Source organism: Gekko japonicus, unplaced genomic scaffold (assembly GCF_001447785.1).
Source record: "Gekko japonicus isolate JY-2015 unplaced genomic scaffold, Gekko_japonicus_V1.1 scaffold1202, whole genome shotgun sequence".
In the NCBI taxonomy this organism is placed as follows: Eukaryota; Metazoa; Chordata; class Lepidosauria; order Squamata; family Gekkonidae; genus Gekko; species Gekko japonicus.
Window position 1 is genome coordinate 317,673 of NW_015175394.1, and position 16,992 is coordinate 334,664.

At 45.8% G+C, this 16,992-nt stretch overlaps 1 protein-coding gene across 1 annotated transcript in view; it reads right to left on the reverse strand.

Moving 5' to 3' along the window:
- LAMA5 (laminin subunit alpha 5) overlaps nucleotides 1-16,992 on the reverse strand; it is a 317,451-nt gene that overhangs the window by 103,186 nt on the left and 197,273 nt on the right. Inside the window, exons 24-29 of the mRNA XM_015425665.1 lie at nucleotides 9,642-9,784; nucleotides 9,449-9,555; nucleotides 6,797-6,950; nucleotides 5,492-5,652; nucleotides 3,992-4,100; nucleotides 1,974-2,071 (exon numbers count right to left, since the gene is read on the reverse strand). Of these exons, the coding sequence (XP_015281151.1) occupies nucleotides 1,974-2,071; nucleotides 3,992-4,100; nucleotides 5,492-5,652; nucleotides 6,797-6,950; nucleotides 9,449-9,555; nucleotides 9,642-9,784 (772 nt within the window). The remainder of the gene's footprint in view (nucleotides 1-1,973; nucleotides 2,072-3,991; nucleotides 4,101-5,491; nucleotides 5,653-6,796; nucleotides 6,951-9,448; nucleotides 9,556-9,641; nucleotides 9,785-16,992) is intronic.

Consider the following 16,992-nt stretch of genomic DNA (forward strand, 5'->3'; position numbering starts at 1 on the left):
CCCTTAGCCTTTCCTCGTAGGGCTCAGTCTCCAGACCCCTGACCATCCTCGTCGTTGTCTTCTGCACCCTCTCGATTTTGTCCACATCCTTTTTGAAGTGAGGCTAAGAGCAGTTCTCCTGGAGAAAATGGCTGCTTTGGGCAATGGACTCTATGGCATTATACCCTGCTGAGGTCCCTCCCCTCCCCAAACCCTACCTTCCCCAGGTCCAAAACCAAATTCTCCAGGTGCTTCCCAACACAGAGCTAGTACACCTAATCATGAAAAGGACTATGGAAAGGCCAGTTGTGGCAGTTCTACCCTGGCTGTTTTGATCATGTATACATGTTTTATGTATTCAAAGACTCTACAATTGTAAACAGTTATGTCCATATAAGGGATGGGAGCAAAAGGAAGAGTTTGACTGTAAACCATTCCTTTTTTCTTGCTGTCCCCACAATCAAACAGGTTCATTGTTCTGAGACACAGAGGGAGGCTTTTTCAATTGTTACACACTTCTTCTCTAGAACTGAGTGTCATAAAGAATGATCCTTTTCTAGAAGGCGTTTGCCTGAGTTCTTTGGGCTGAGGTTTTGGGGGCTCCCCCCCAGTTCCGTGGTTTAATTAATTCTGATTCAGTCACTTGAATGGCTTCATGAATTTTTGCTGCTGAGCTTAGTGTTCATACATGCCTTTTTAGTTTTTGATCTCTTTTATCATTTCCAGCCTTTCTGGCATTTGGAATGCTGAGAAAGCTGGGATATAAATACTTTAACTGCACAAATAAAAAATACATATAAAACCATAACTCATTAATTTTATGGGAATTGCATGGCTTGAAGGAAGAAGAGTTTTGTATGGCAAGAGTAACGTCCTACTCCCTGTGGCCGTGAGAATATGAAAACTTTGGTCCCTGTTCAAATAAAACCCTAAAAAATGTGGGGCAAGTTACTAATTTGGGCATGTAAGAGTCCAACAAGACCCTCATCATCATCCTTCTCCACTGCTGCCAAGTCCCAGTGCTCCTGCACCACATACCAGCTGAAATAGCATTGGGAAAAGTGCACAAAAGGGCAACTAAAACAATTAAGGAGATAGAACTTTCTTCTTCCCTATGAAAGGTTAAAGAGGTTAGGACTCTTTAGTTTGGAGAAACAACTTTTGAGGGGTGACATGATAGACGTTTACACAATTATGGATGGGATAGAGGAGGTAGAGAAAGAAGTACTTTTCTCCCTTTCTCACAATACAAGAACTTGTGGGCACTCAATGAAATTGATGAGCAGTCAGCTTAAATGATGATAGAACCATTAAAAATTAAAAATCAACCCCCCCATCCCAAACATACACCATTAAAACAAAACAGAGTTAAAATAATTACAAAACAGTTAACAAGCACATAAAACATTGGTTAGGAAGGAGGGATCATTGAGGGAAATGCCAAATGAAACAAAAAGAAAAGTCTTCTAGGTCCTCCAATCCAGCACTTTGTCACAACACACCAGCTTTCATACATTACTTGTGCTCACACATACACTAATATATACAAGCGTGCATCAGTCATACTAAGCACAGAACAAGATGCATCTGCTCAAAGGATCTGTATATTTGTAGTTCAGAATGCTATGTATACACACAACACCACCTGTCTTCTGACATTCTTTGTGCTGCCTTGCAAGACGAAAAGAAACGAAAAGAAACGCAAATGAAAAGAAACTTAAATACCCATTTTTACACATTCCTTAATTGCTTTTCTTATTCCCCCCCCCATGTTCCCCTTGCTTCTTTTTACGTAGTTCATCAGCACTTTAGGGCAGTCACCTATCTTTTGTAAAGTACCAGGAACACAGGTGGTGCTAAATAAAAAGAGTGCCTCAGTATTTCCCCATTAAAATAAACACAGAGTCTCTTAACGCCTGATATAAGGTACTTTTGTGTCTGCACTGGGAAAAGAGCATGCAAACAGAAGTTTGAGAAACCTTAAGGTTGTTTACCTATTAGGTGCAAATATTCCGTGGACACTGATGCAGTGGACCTTTGGCTCCACAAACTCCATGGTAAATTGGTCATAGGGTACAAGGTACACTTTATACTAAAAAACAGAGGAGGAAAGAAAGGGAGGGAGAAGAAAGAATTACTCATATTTTTTCCTTTCCTGGAAAGAAAGTCACGTAGAGAAATTTTTGTTTTTTGAGTGTGTGTGGGTAAAGTAACCTGAGAACTGCAAGGTGAAATTGATAAGAAGTCCCAGATTTTCTCAGATTTTCTATCACACTCACACAAAACATCTGCAGCGAAACACACAGAGGAAAGTAGCAGCTACTTCTTATCATTAGAAAAAAAGACATTTTATGATTTTTCTAAGTATAGAAGCAGCAGCAGCTTCCCTATTCATTTAATTAATTAATTTATACCCTGGCTTTTCTCCCCAGAGGGGATCCAAAGCACCTTACATTATTTTCCCCTCCTCCATTTTATCCTCACAACAACCCTGTGAGGTAGGTTAGGCTGAGAGGGCAAGACTGGCCCAAGGTCACCCAGTCAGCTTCCATGGCACGCGTGTGGATTCAAACCTGGTGTGTCACATGGGCCACAACATCTTCCCCAGTTCTGATTCTCATTACTAAGAGCAACTCTGCACACCGCTCAACATACGTGAATAGCTCGGTGTGGTCAACTTTGGATGTGTTTATAGCTGATGTTCCTACCATTTCCTTGCAATAATGTATTTCATGGGGATTAGAACCTGGGTCTCCCAGATACTAGTCTGACACTCTTAACCACTACATCACACTAGCTCTGTACCCTCTCCCTACTATATGCTTCCTCAAAATGTGAAACGTCACACTGCTTACACAAACAGGCCACTAACAAAAACACTTACTTGCAATACTAGCAACTTTTGCTATCCCAAACTCCAGCATAGATACAATCCAGCTTTGTTGATCTACAGCAAAAACTGGCTTCACATTTTAGTCAACTCTGTATGGGCAGGCTAGAGGACTTAGATTAAGCACAAAGGGTTGAATCCAAACTAAATCTTCCATTAGAGGAATGGAACTTTCATCCCCCCCGCAGCTCAGTGATCTGCATGAAATGCTGCTCTAGTGGGACAGGAGTCCCTGACAAACAACATGAGAAAAGTCTGCAGTGTAGAATGTAGATCCTTTCCAAAATCTACTGTGCAAAAACTGGCACTAAATTGTTTTTATGCAAGCTGCAATGGGGGCAGGGATCAAATTAGGTTCAAAGGTAGGTGGAAGACAGAGAGAGAGAGAGAGACAGTGAGAGAGACAGAGAGAGACAGAGAGAGACAGAGACTCTCTCTTAGAGGTAGGGGGCAAAGGAGAAACATGGAGGAATGATGGACTTCTGCAGCTTGCCTGGTTCTTCCCCTACGTTTAAGACTGTTCTTTAGGGTTAACTGCTTCTGGAGAGTAAGCCCACCTCTTCTTCCTACCACTAACCTCAGGTTAGAAGCCCAGGAATTATTAATGGGCTTGTCTCAGTCTTCCACGCCTGAAAATCTAAAACAGGGGGTGCCATGCTGCTGCAGATATCTTTCCTGGCACCCACCAAGTGTTTTTAGAAAGGGGGGAGGGCTCCTGCCCAGTATGGCTTCTGATTGACCACTGGAGATCAGATTGGCTGCACACATTAAAGTAACAGCTTTGGTGGCAGTTGCTACCAGAACACTGGTTTGATTCTCTTTCTCACTCCTCTTCGCAAGTGTATCACGCCTCTTGTCCCCTGCACTTCGATTTCTTGTGTGTGTGTGCGTGCGCGTGCCCGTACGTGTGTGTGTCTCAACCTCCGATGGCAGACATTTTTGTGGCTGTGCCCATCACCCCGTGTTAGAGTTCCAAAGGTGCCCGTAGACTCAGATAGGCTGAGGAGCCCTGGGGTAAAATCAAAACTCCAAGTTCCACTACACAAACACATGATCTGGATCCATCAAGGTCTGGCAGTGGATCTGTGCCGGAGTCAGCTGTGCCCCACATCAAAGCCTTACCAGGAAGAAACGAGTCCTATCCGCAGCGAGCCGAACCGTAGCCTCCGTGACCAAGTCAAAAGCCACCAAGCGATTCAGCGGATCTAAAACCATCCCACGGCAAAGGAAACTGCAAGACAAAAGCAGTCACCAAGCTCAAGGATGACCTTCTCTGGCCAGATATATTTTTTTTTCTTCTTGGCGGTCATAATACATAGCATCACAGAATGGCCTTTCTTGGGTGACAACAAGGGCATGCTTCCTACGGATATCCCAGGGCCCTCACTTCCTCATTGTTAAGGTCGCGGCCTGAAATCAGACCTTGCGAGGAAAAGTTCCCAAACAATGCAGCCAATCTGTCATGCACAGAAACGCGGCCCGTTTGTCTAAACAGAGCATTGGGGCCTCAGGATGCTTGTGCTATTTCCAGTGGAACCAGGTCCTGTTTTTAGGATGTGGACAGTTTGGCTCCGTTTTCTGGCCCTGGCGTGTACAATACTGAGAATCGGAACAGCGAGTGCCTTCCACCAAATTGCAGTAAATGAAAACATAGCTCTGAACACAAGACCTTGAAAGCATAGGGTGTTTCGTCAATTATAAAAGAGAGTGGGTAGAGGATCAAAAAATTCCTCTTGGAACTAATCCAAGTAATGTGTTGGATCGCATGTGGTTAATGTCAGTGCTTGGGGTTAACAAGGGGAGCCCACAGTAATTGTGAATCCTCTTCCTCAATGTGATTGATTTCCCTAAAGAACCCACCTACAGTGACCTTAAAGCCATAGATCACTGTGGGCCTGATCTTTGTCACTTTTTTCTTTGATCTTTTGATTTTGTTTTTATTTATTTACCTTATTTGCAGTCTGCCTTTCTCACAGTGACGCTAGGCAGATTACACACAGTGAGTCAGTACAACCAACAAACATTCAACAACAAATACATTAGGACTTCAGAAGTCTGGAATCACCAAAAAGAACTTAAGCATCGCGTAAGAATTCACATGACACATTACGCGGTAAAGAAGTTACATAATAGGATCTTGCTTGACAATCAGCTATACAGAGCAGTAAAGTCAGTCTCTAATAATTTATCCAAGTAAGTTTGTGAACTCTTTTGTACAGTGCAGCTCTACCGCCCGTGCAGAAAAGCCCTCCTAAATAGATTGGTTTTACCAATGGAGTTCAGTTTTCTGTTTCTACTCCCAGATTTAGTTTCAAGTGTCCTTTTAGCCAAGTTATAAATGGCTCCGCTGGTGGACCTCCTGGTGACATCTGGGTTTTGGCCACTGTGTGACACAGAGAGTTGGACTGGATGGGCCATTGGCCTGATCCAACATGGCTTCTCTTACGTTCTTATGAAGGTTCAGTTACTGCTCTGTCGTCTCTGGCAGGCTTACTGTAAATTCTGACTTTCACCGCAGTAATATTATCAATTAAAAGAAAGGAGCCAGAATATCTCTGCACTGCACATTAGCTCAGATGCGTATTGCTCCACTGAGTCTAGTTCTTCTACCCGGGTGCATACCTGTACTCGCAAGTGTACACAGCAAGAGTGCCTGGCTGAACAGCGTGCTGCGGTGAGCTCACTGATACATCAATCGTCTGCAGAGGGTCCGCATTGGCGTACTCCACTAGGAGCATGTACCTCCCGGGATGGGGAACGGTGATCCGTAGGTGAACTTCCACCTACATACAAGAGGAGGAAAAAAGTTAAAAGAGAAAAGGGTGCCAGGCTGGGCTCCATGATATCCTAAACTAAAATCTCCCCTAGTAAAGGTAAAGGTTTCCCTTGCTTGAAAGCTAGTTGAATCCGGCTCTAGGGGGCAGTACTCATCTCCATTTCCAAGCCGAAGAGCCAGCGCTGTCCAAAGACGTTTCCATGGTCATGTGGCCGGCATGACTAAACGCCGAGGCGCACGGAACGCTGTTACCTTCCCACCGAAGCGGTACCTATTTATCTACTTGCAGTTTTTTGCTTTCGAACTGCTAGGTTGGCAGGAGCTGGGGCCGGAGACGGGAACTCACTTTGTCACACGGTACTAGGGTCTCGAACTGCCGAACTACAAACCTTCCAGTCTGCAGCTCAGCGTCTTAACCACTTGAGACACCGCGGCCCCTAAAACCTCCCCTCTCAGATCTTTCAAAAATTCTGGCTGGATATTAGGGGGAAAGAAATTTACAGAAAGAGTGTTTCAGCAGTGGAATCAGCTGCCTAGGGAGGTGGTGAGCTCCCCCTCACTGGCAGTCTTCCAGCAACAACAGGACAAACATTTGTCAGGGATGATTTAGCCAGATCCTGCATTGAGCGGGGGGGTCGGACTATATCGCCTTTATGGCCCCTTCCGATATCATGATTCTATGAAATGCTGTCTTCATTCAAGGAAACCCTCTTTTGGGGAAAACTCTGGTAGAGGCAAACATGCAGAAATCATGACCTCAGAACTGAAATGCAGGCATATTAGTGTAAGATATATGAGTGGACGCAATATGGAAGTTAATAGCTAGCTCCACTGTTGTCTCGAATTTCAACTCCAGCCCAATGTTTATTGTGTGTATCCCTCCCACGAGGAGCATCCCAAAACCACACCGAGTAAGGGAAAGTTTTGTCAGTACCAGCAGACAGGGCTATCCCACATACATTTTACTTAGGTGTCAAATCCCACTACGGTCAGTAGGACTCATGCTCCAGATATGCAGCTGTAACCTCTCTCTAGTCTCATGAAAAATAAGAAGATTCATTCTGGCTAGGGCTACACCCGGGGGAAAGTATAGAGAAGATAAGCACTGCAGTGGCAAGCTCTGATTCAGCTGTGCAAGTGGAACTACTTACATCACTGCCACTACATAACACCATCTCAGGGTACGAAAGGGTGACCTGCTCCCTAGGACAGGGTTTTGGTAAATTGTTGTCCCATCTGCACACAGCGTCTTCACCTGACCCAAAGGGGAACCGCTCCACAGGCAAGTACTTATACAGGAGGCAGCTAGAAAGAACAGGAACGAGATCATTTCTGCCTCAAGGCATCTGGTAGAATAAAATACTGGCTTGTCTCAGAGAGCCTCTGAAATAGCATCTGGCGAAAGGCAGAACACATTGACTCCAGGGCTACAGGCGGGAGCCTATCTTGCACCTAGAAGCATTGTGGCAAACACCACATAATGCGGGGGTCCCCAATGTAACGCCCGTGGGCACCATGGTGCCCACCAACCCCTTTTCTGGTGCTCGACAAGTGTTTTTAGTGGGTGGGGCTTGTAGGGCTTTTGCCCAGCAAGGCTTCTGATTGACTATTGAGCAGATTTTTTAAAAATGTTGCTTTTGGTAGCACCTGCCGCCACAGAACCGGGATCTACATTGCGTTACTGAAGTTAGGCTGTGACAATCATTTTGTGGCTGGTCCCGCCTTCTGTGGCAGCTGTTTTGTTGCTACGTCCACCATGCGGTGGCAGAATTCCAGATGTGCCCACAGCCTCGAAAAGGTTGGGGACCCCTGACTTAATGGCTTGGATCTTATGACACTGTTCCCCCTGCGCTTCTCTTTGGCTGCTACAGAGTTTCCTACTGTGCAGTGCCCACCTCTACCGCTAGCATTTCTGCGGGCATAAAGTCTCCTTGGAAAACACAGATCTTGCGCGCATACAGTAGTTGTGGGGAAAGCAAGGGTCACAGCAGAGCAGGGGCCCCATGATGACCAAAAAGGAGTATGACAGGCATGATGTCAGAGGATCCAAGCCATTGCTTCCACGTTAGTTTGGAAAGGGGAAAGGGCAAAAACTGGGAAATGAGACAGCCACAAAAAAGACACCACAGCTATGCCCATTTCCCCATCTTTCCCCATCTTTCTAAGGCCTTCGGGTCTTTCTCAGCAGATACTTGGAAAATTCTCAGTGTTTTCACATACCACTGCAGAAAACAGAACCTGATGTTGCATACAGTATATACTCAAGTGCAGGACGAGGGGTCTTTTTCCGGGTATGCCATCCAAAAAAAGACAGGCGGTCATCTTACAATCACATACAAGTTACTGGTATGTCCAGTAAAAACAATTTGTGTGTAACAATTGGGGGGGGGGGGAGTCATCTTATATTCAGAGATATGCGTTTCTCCTTATATTTCCATGAGGGAAAAGGCTAGAGACTTACTTTTTTTAAAATGAAAGCTGGGAATTCAGAGAACCCTCTCAAGGGTGTCAAACATCCAGCCCATCCAGGGCTCGTATCCGGCCCATGAGCAACTGGTCACTACCTTTACTGCCAGATGAACAAGGCTGTGCATTTTTCCCCTGTATACCATCCCAGTGCTAATGAGTAATGGGTGGTGGAAGTGAGAGGGTGGGCATCAGGGAGGTACTTTAAGGAAATACTATAAGTGTGTTAATGTTTTAAGCATGTTTGTACTTTGAGTAAAAAATAATACTGTTAATCGGGTTTGCCTGTGTCCTTTATATGGTTTCTACCTCCGGTACCTGGCATTACATTTTATGGCATGGATGGCCTGACCCGTCAAAGTGACATTTATATCAGATCTGGCCCCCATAAGAAAAAGAAGAAGAGATTGGATTTATACCCTGCCCTTCACTACCCAAAGGTGTCTCAGAGGGGCTTACAAACTCCTTTCCCTCCCGCTCCCCACAACAGACACCCTGTGAGGTAGGTGGGGCTGAGAGAGCTCTTGACAGAAACTGCTCTTTTTTCAAGGACAGCTCTTGTCAGGACTACGGCTTGCCCAAGGTCATCCAGCCAGGTGCAAGTGGAGGAGTGGGGAATCAAACCCGGTTCTCCCAGATTAGAGTCCGCGCACTTAACCACTACACCAAACTGGCATAACAAATGAGTTCGACACCTCTCCTCTAAGCCTACTGTTACGCTTCAGCAATATAATCAATATTTTAGTGACAGGGAGGGTGGTGGTGCTTTGATGCCACCAATGACACCACCGATGATGACAGCACCGTCCCTTGAAAACCCTCATTACTGAAGGCACATTCGGAGGAAAATGAACTCACTGTACAAGTGTGAAAATTCACAGGGAGGTCAGACAAATGGAACAGCCATGCCCAAATCAATTCCAATGTTTGTGGATTGACTGCCATGAAAATCAGGAGTAAGTCCAGTACGCGGAAAAGCCCATATGCCATTGCCCCCCCCCCACAACAGCAACGTGAATGACCAACCACAAATGAATTCCTGCTCTAAACCAGCTGTGATTTTGTCCATCAGCAAATATCCTCCACTGCCCATTTTGTTGAGTTCCAAAGAGGACCAGAAATACATCTCTCTCTTTACTGTCCTCCAAGATACAAGAAGCACAGTAGATCAAAGAATTACCCTGCACATTCTCGATGAAATCTAATGATGCACCTAAAACTGCTGGGTAGACGCTGCACCCCTTTTTATTAATCAGAGCACTGATGGGGGTCTTTTAGGGCTCAAGGTCAGCTTCTGCTTGGCCCTATCATGACAAAGATTGGAACGGAAGCCTTACTTTAGACCAGCTTGTTCTGGAGACGGGTTGTAGGTACAAGGCTCCGAGACTTTCACCTGCAAAATACGAGCCTCGTAGTACGAACTGGGCAGCAAGACCAGGTAATCCTGAAACAAAGGGCCAAAAGGTTAAGACTTTGCTCTCCTAGCTTGTCTGCGGTAAAGAGGAGAAAAAAGAGGAGAGCGGTCCTTACCAGCAAAACCCCCTCCGCTTCAATGATCAGGGACCACATACTGGGGCTCAGTACGAAGGGCTCTCCAAAGCTGTTCCGAGGGACCGTGACGAATGCTGGCTCCTTGCTGGGTACAAACACAATCTGCTTGGTCTGCTCTGTACCTGGAGGAGGGAAAGCAAAATGGCAGGTCTGGGGAGGGGGGGTCACGGCAATCTCTGTCCCAGTCAAGTCTGGAGGGGGTCACCGCGATCTCTGACCCGGTACCAAGCATGAGTCCCAAAAGCCAACTGGAAGGCCATTGTCAACGTAACTCTCTGTGGTTTCCACAGTCTCCATCAAAAGAGGACACACAAGTGGTCGAAAACGTTTCACAGTCACTTAGCAGGTTCTAGCAGTGAACCCGCCCACATTCTTACACTCAGCTGGTAAGGTCAATCATGAACACACAGTTGCCCCAACTTCAAGGTCGCACACAAACGCATACGTAACACCGATGAAGGAAATGGAGAGGGAAAGAACCACGGTCGGTGGTGGGGAGGGGATGAATACACACCACAACCACGTGGTCCTTGTTTTTTTGTTTTAAATCCTTGAAGGGATATTTTTAATTATTTTTTATAAGACTACAAAACTACAAAGAAATATAAGGGAAGGGGATTACATCTAAGGATAAAGGATAGATAACCACACTACACTAAAAACCCAAGAGGAGGAGATCATATCCGTGTTAATCTGTTATCAAAAAAAGTGTTAGTACAACAATATACTTGTAGAGTTCTTGTTTGTCTCGGCTTCAATGTAACCACGTGGTCCTTGTTCATATGTGTACATGACTGCGTGAAAAGAGCCAGACTTGACTGGATAGCCGCCCTGAGCCTGCTCTGTCAGGGAGGGCGAGGTATATAAATCGAATAAATAAATGAATAAATTAAAAAAAGTTTAATTAAAACCAGGGGTCTTGTTGTAGAAAAAGAGCTGCCGGAGCTCATTAGCATAACTCATTAGCATAACTTATTTGCATATGCCACGCCCCCTGACATCACCGGAAGTGACAGAAGGCCACACCCCCTGACATCACCGGAAGTGTGTCAGAAGGCCCGGCTACTTACCCTCCTGCTTCATCCTCATTCCCAAACGGAATGAGGATCGAAGCAGAGGGCGGGGTAAAGAAGGGGCGGGGCTTCACCACGTGACCGCCCCGCCCCCTAGAGGTTCTCTTCCGGAGCTCCGTACCTGAGAGCTCCCCCCCCGACTAGAGCCCTGATTAAAACTAAAATTATAACAAAAGAAAATCTCTAGCTAAGACAGCCTACAATTGTGTACCATAATTACGCGAAACCAAGAAATGTAGACCTACATTCGGATATGTGCAGTACTGTGTGGCAAAGTCATATGTAAGATTACAGTGGAACACATCAGGGATGCTACAGTTTTGGAAGTACTCTATATCCCAAAAAGCCTCAGTAAAGGGCAGCCCATGCTAGCACAGTATTGTCAGATCTTGGAACCTAAGCACAGTCGGCCCTGGCTAGTATTTGGATGGGAGACCACCAAGGAAGTCCATGGTGGCAACACAGAGGCAGGCACTGGCAAACCACCTCCAAATGTCTGTTGCCTCGCAAACCATACAAGGTCACCGTTAGTCGGTTGCGGCCTGACAGCGAAAAGAATAAGGATTATACAGTAGCTGAGTTGATCCCAGGTTGCACAATACTGTATCACACTCCATTCGCATCTGCAGCAAATGCCATTTTGCAAACAGATTTCCATTTCATGGGACGAGACTTGCAAGAGAACCTCCCAATGTTCTGGGATTGGCCTCAGCCTGCATGGCTGCTGTTTTGTAACTGGCCACATCTCCCACCTTCATGACAGCGATTCTGAGCTGATGCTCATGACCTATTCTCAGAAATCCCACAGTGCCCACAGGCTCAACAATGTTTGGGACTCCTGACCTTGCAACAGGGGTCCTCAAACTTTTTGAGCCTGCAGGCACCTTTAGGAATTTGACACAGGGAGGTGGGTGCCACCAAAAAATGGCTGGTGCAAGGGATGGAGCCAACAACAAAAAGTCAGGGAGTGAGGTTACAGGTAACCCTGATTGCAGCTCTTCAGCATATCAGGCAGAAGCTCTACTTTTAAAGGATGATTTTTTAAAAGATGAACATATTGTTTAAAACTGTTTTCTTGCATACACACAAGTATACACGTTAAGCGACTCATCCATGAGTATCTATCAGATCTCCAATGGCCAAGCAGCTCTGCATCCTAAAAAACTTTGGCAGGCATCTCAGGTTTTATTAAAGTAATTAACATCTGTTGTAAATCCTAAGTTTTTGTTCAAATCAGGGAGGAAGTGGCGTGAGATCTGCGGTTGCCAGCCTCCAGGTGGTAGCTGGAGATCTCCTGAAATTAGAACTGGTCTCTGGGTAAAACAGAACAGTTTATCTGGAGAAAATAGCAGTATTGGAAGGCAGACTCTAGGGCATTATAACCTGCTGGGGGTCTTTCCCCTCCACAAGCCCTGCCCTCCCCAGGCTCCACCTCCTAAATCTCCAAGAATTTCACAGTCTGGAGCTAGCAACCCTACTGAGATCTCTCCCAAATCTAATTTGGTCTAGCCAACAGAGCACAGTGGGTTGTACTGGATCAGGATCTGGAAGTCCCAGGTTCAAATCACCACTCTACCATGGAAGCTCGCTGCGTGACTTTGGGCCTGTCACACTCCCACAGCCTAACCTATCTCACAATCCTAAGATTGTCTGGCATCCAGAAGCTCTAGCTCTTTAGCGTTATGCACCACTAGGTGGCGAGCTAGACTTGTTTTTTAGGCAAGAGACCATTCAGAGGTGGTCTGTCGTTGCCTGCCTCCATGTCACGGCCCTGGTATTCCTTGGAGGTCACCCTTCCAATTCCTAGCCACAGCCAACCTCACTGAGCTTCCAGGATCTGACAAGATCGGGCTAGCCTGGGCTATCCAGGGCAGAGCAGGGCTGTAAGAAAATGGAGGAGAGGAGAATGATGCTGGATGCTGCTTTGGGTCCCCATGACGGAAAAACAAGCCAAGGTATAAATATGTAATCAAAATTGTCTGAGAGCACTACAACTGCAGATGGAGTCAGGGCCCAGGCCTTTACATTCCCACTTCATTCTTTTGGTATTCAAGATTCCAGATGAAATCATTTTAGGGGGTACGGCTGGTTACTCAGACTCACTGAGGGGCAGCCTTTGTTTCTGTTCGGCTAAACAACCTCTCCATGTGACAATCTACAACTGAACAAGTTTGGGCACAGCCAGTGCAAGGAACGCAGTAAAACAGTAAGGGATGGTTTCCTTGCAACGTTCACCCCTACTGTGGTTCTGCCTGAGATAATTTCTTTGCATACAACCTCCTCTTCTAGTTCAGTATCAACCTAAATTCTGTTCCCTCGGCTTTTGATTCCTGAAAACGGGGAACTTGTATTGCAGTGGGGGAGGCGCCTTAGGTTAAGATCTTAAGCCAAAAGCTTTAAGTCAAAATCTTCCTCTAGGCTAACTTGAAAAAGCAGGATCCTTGGAACTACCCTTGAGAAAAACACATTGAATGGGGGGAGGGTCTTAGCATCAGCTTAAGGCTTGCCTTTTTTTCTCTTTTGCTTCTGTCCTACCCTACGCTCCTTTGCTATTTGAGGTTGTGGCACACCACGTACTGTGCACGGAAGGCGATGGGACAACTTGAGAGCACACTGGGAGAAGATCAGGCAGCCAAGGTAGTAGCAAATTACATCTATTTTTAATTGATTTATTAAAACCATTTATACATCTTGTCTTTCCGTGTGGTTCATAGTGGCAGCTTTAAGATGTGGGAGTTATTCCATGATAGCCTAAGTTATGGGAAACGATTATTTATTTATTTGTTGGTTTAATCCATTCATTTATACCCTGCCTTTCTCCCCAGGGAGGACACAAAGCGGCTTACAGCATTTTCCTCTCCTCCATTCTATCCTCACAACAACCGTGTGAGGTAGGTTAGGCTAAGAGAATGTCACTGGCCCAAAATCAGTTTGGTGTAGTGGATAAGAGTGCAGACTCTAATCTGGGAGAACCGGGTTTGATTCCCCACTCCTCCACATGCAGCTGCTGGGTGACCTTCGGCAGGTCACTGTTCTCTCAGAACTGTTCTCTCAAGAGCACTTCCCTCAGAGCTCTCTCAGCCCCAACTACCTCACAGGGTGACTGTTGGGGGGAGTGGAAGGGAAAGGAGATTGTAAGCCGCTCTGAGACTCTCAGTGAAGGGCGGGGTATAAATCCAATCTCTTCTTCTTCTTCCATGGCACATGGGGGGATCCAAGCCTGATATGTTGCATGGACCACAACATCTTCTCCACTTCTGATTCTCATGACTAAGAGCAACTCAGTACAACACTCAACATACATGACTCACTTGGTGTGGTCAACTTTGGATGTACTTATAGCTGAAGTTCCCACCAGCCCCGGTCACACGAATGGTTTTGGGCCGGGAGAGGGACGGATCGGGGCCGCAGCAAACGGGTGCGATCCCACTGCAACATCTGGGCAGCGTTGCGCACCCGTCCCCGATCCGGCCCTTCCCCCGAAAAGACGCATCTAAAATGAACCACCTACCGAGGTGGTTCTTCCAGGCCGGCCGCATCAAGGCCGGCTGTGGGATCGCCGGCCCGTCTTTCTGACGGCGCATCCCCAGCTCCTGCCTGAACTGCGCATGCTCAGACATGCGCAGTTTGGCAGTCTCCCGTTCCCCTCCGTTGCTTCCCCCAGCATCTGATCGTGCCGGGGAGGGAATACGCCGCAGCTCAGGGGATCAATGTGATCCTGCCGCAGCGTGTTTCTTTTGTTGCGGCTTTCAAAAGCCGCACTTCAGCCTTTCCCCTCCGTGTGGCAGGGACCACCGTTTCCTTGCAATAATGTACTTCACCTTCCACAAACAGGAGATGCGCAAGTTCTCTCCACCTTCAGAGCCTATACAACTCTCAGTTTCAATGCGGTGATGCTCGAGGAAGCACAGGAAACTTGGGCGCCCTGGCCCTGTACTGTAAACACAACACTGAAAGCCCCCTTGGGAAGCATGTGGAGTTCCTTCTAAGATTTCACAGCACAAATATCAAATCCAAAGCTTCGGACTTGCAAAGAACCACATGGAAATATGGAGCTGCCTTGTACTGAATCAGATCATTGTTCCATCAAGTATTTGTCTACTCAGCAGTGGCCGCTCAGGGTTTCAGGCTGAGGGCTTTCACATAACCTACTGCCAGATTCTTTTATCTAGAGATGCCGGGGATTGAACATGCAAAGCAGAAGCTCTTCCACTGAGTGACAGCCCCTGCCCAATTTGGACCATTTGTTTGGTCTGATGCTAACCGCAAAAAGAAGAAACTGTGAGGTAACTGCGCTAGAAAATATTTCAATAACAATCACAAAATTATACAAAAATGTGTACAAAAAATCATATAAATGCACAAGGCAGTTGAAAATGGTGTGATGATGGTCTCCAGAATGTTCTATCGTTTCGATACTATTCTTCTTCCGAAAGTGGATGAAAGCAGCGACTCTTGGTCTGTCATTTCAACAAGTAGGTATCAAAAATTTCATTAATATTCACCGATGTATCATAACTTAGTTGCAAGAAATTCTCTGAAAGAATGTTCCTAGGCATTATACAAGAGTCGCCGCTTTCATCCACTTTTGGAAGAAGAATAGTATCGAAACGATAGAACATTCTGGAGACCATCATCACACCATTTTCAACTGCCTTGTGCATTTATATGATTTTTTGTACACATTTTTGTATAATTTTGTGATTGTTATTGAAATATTTTCTAGCGCAGTTACCTCACAGTGTCTTCTTTTTGCGGTCTGTTCTGTGACTGTGGTCTGATGCTGTGACAAGTAAGAATGATCTCCACATGACCAGGTAACGAAGCTTAACAGAGAGCAGTACCCTTTTCTTGATCCACAAATTTGTAATTTAGCTTTGTAAAGGTGGGCAGAAACACTGCATTTTAGGCCGCTTGCCTGCATATCCAGCTGACAGGCACTGAAAAGTCCATTTTTCCTAAGGGTATATCAACTTGCCTTCCAAGTGAATGGAACTTGGGAATCAGTAAGCCCGAAGACATTCATTATACTGCCAAGACTTGAGGGAGCTGCATTAATGAATGGGAGCTCCGTCCTTTGAGCCCAACCACCTGTCGTCCAAAGAGGATGTTCCCGGGCCTATATTCAACAAGCGCTTGCTGTAATTCGGCCATCAGTATGAGTCAACATCAGTATGAGTCAACATTTTCAAATAAAACAGAGGATGTGGAGGAGTTGCACTGCTCTGGTCTAGAAACAATACTGGCCTACCTTTTTTTCATTGATGGATCTGCCAAAAAAATGCCTGACTCTTTGGCTAAAGCAGCCAAACATCCACAAATGCAAGCTGTATGCGGAATCTTTTCTGACTCTTCCTGAGATTAAAGCACAGTGTTAAAACTATTCTAGGCCAAATCAAGCCTGAACTCTCCCTAGAAGCTAAAATGACTGAACTGAGACTTAGTCACATCATGAGAAGACAAGAACCAGTGCAAAAGACAGTCTTGCAAGGAAAAGCTGAAGTCAGCAGGAGTAGCTGTGACTGGCATCCTCAGAGGTATAACACAGGAAGATGGAGTATTCTCTGTGTCAAGGTGAGAAGAAAAATGGTAGGCAGGTAATTTATATCTACTCAGGAAGATGGGGTAGGGCTGCGTCATTATGTTGTAGGAGTTCTCCAGGCTGTGAACATGCTAATGGAGGAGCTTTCCTGAGGAGGTTCTTTTGTATATGGATTGTTTCCTGAGGAGGTTTCCTGTTTCCTGAGGAGGTTCTTTTGCATGTGGATTCTAATCTTATCTGTAGTGCTATTGTCAGATGTAGAGCCTTTTGTGTTTTTCAGGACAGGAAACCATGCCCTATTTATTTTTAAACTCTCTTCTTTCCTGTTGAAATTGTGTTTATGAATTTCAATGGCTTCCCTGTGTAATCTGACATGGTAATTGGATGTGTTGTCCAGCCTTTCAGTATCTTGAATCCACATGCAAAAGAACCTCAACAGGAAAGCTCCTCAGGAAACAATCCATATACAAAAGAACCTCCTCAGGAAAGCTCCTCCATTAGCATGTTTCATAGCCTGGAGAACTCCTACAAAATAATGACTCAGCCCTACCCTACTTTCCTGAGATTACCTGCCTACCATTTTTCTTCTCACCTTGACACAGAGAGTACTCCATCTTTCTGCGTTATACCTCTGAGGATGCCATCACAGCTACTGGCGAAACGTGAGGTCCTACAATGCCAAGACCACGGCCATACAACCCGGAAAATCTACAAC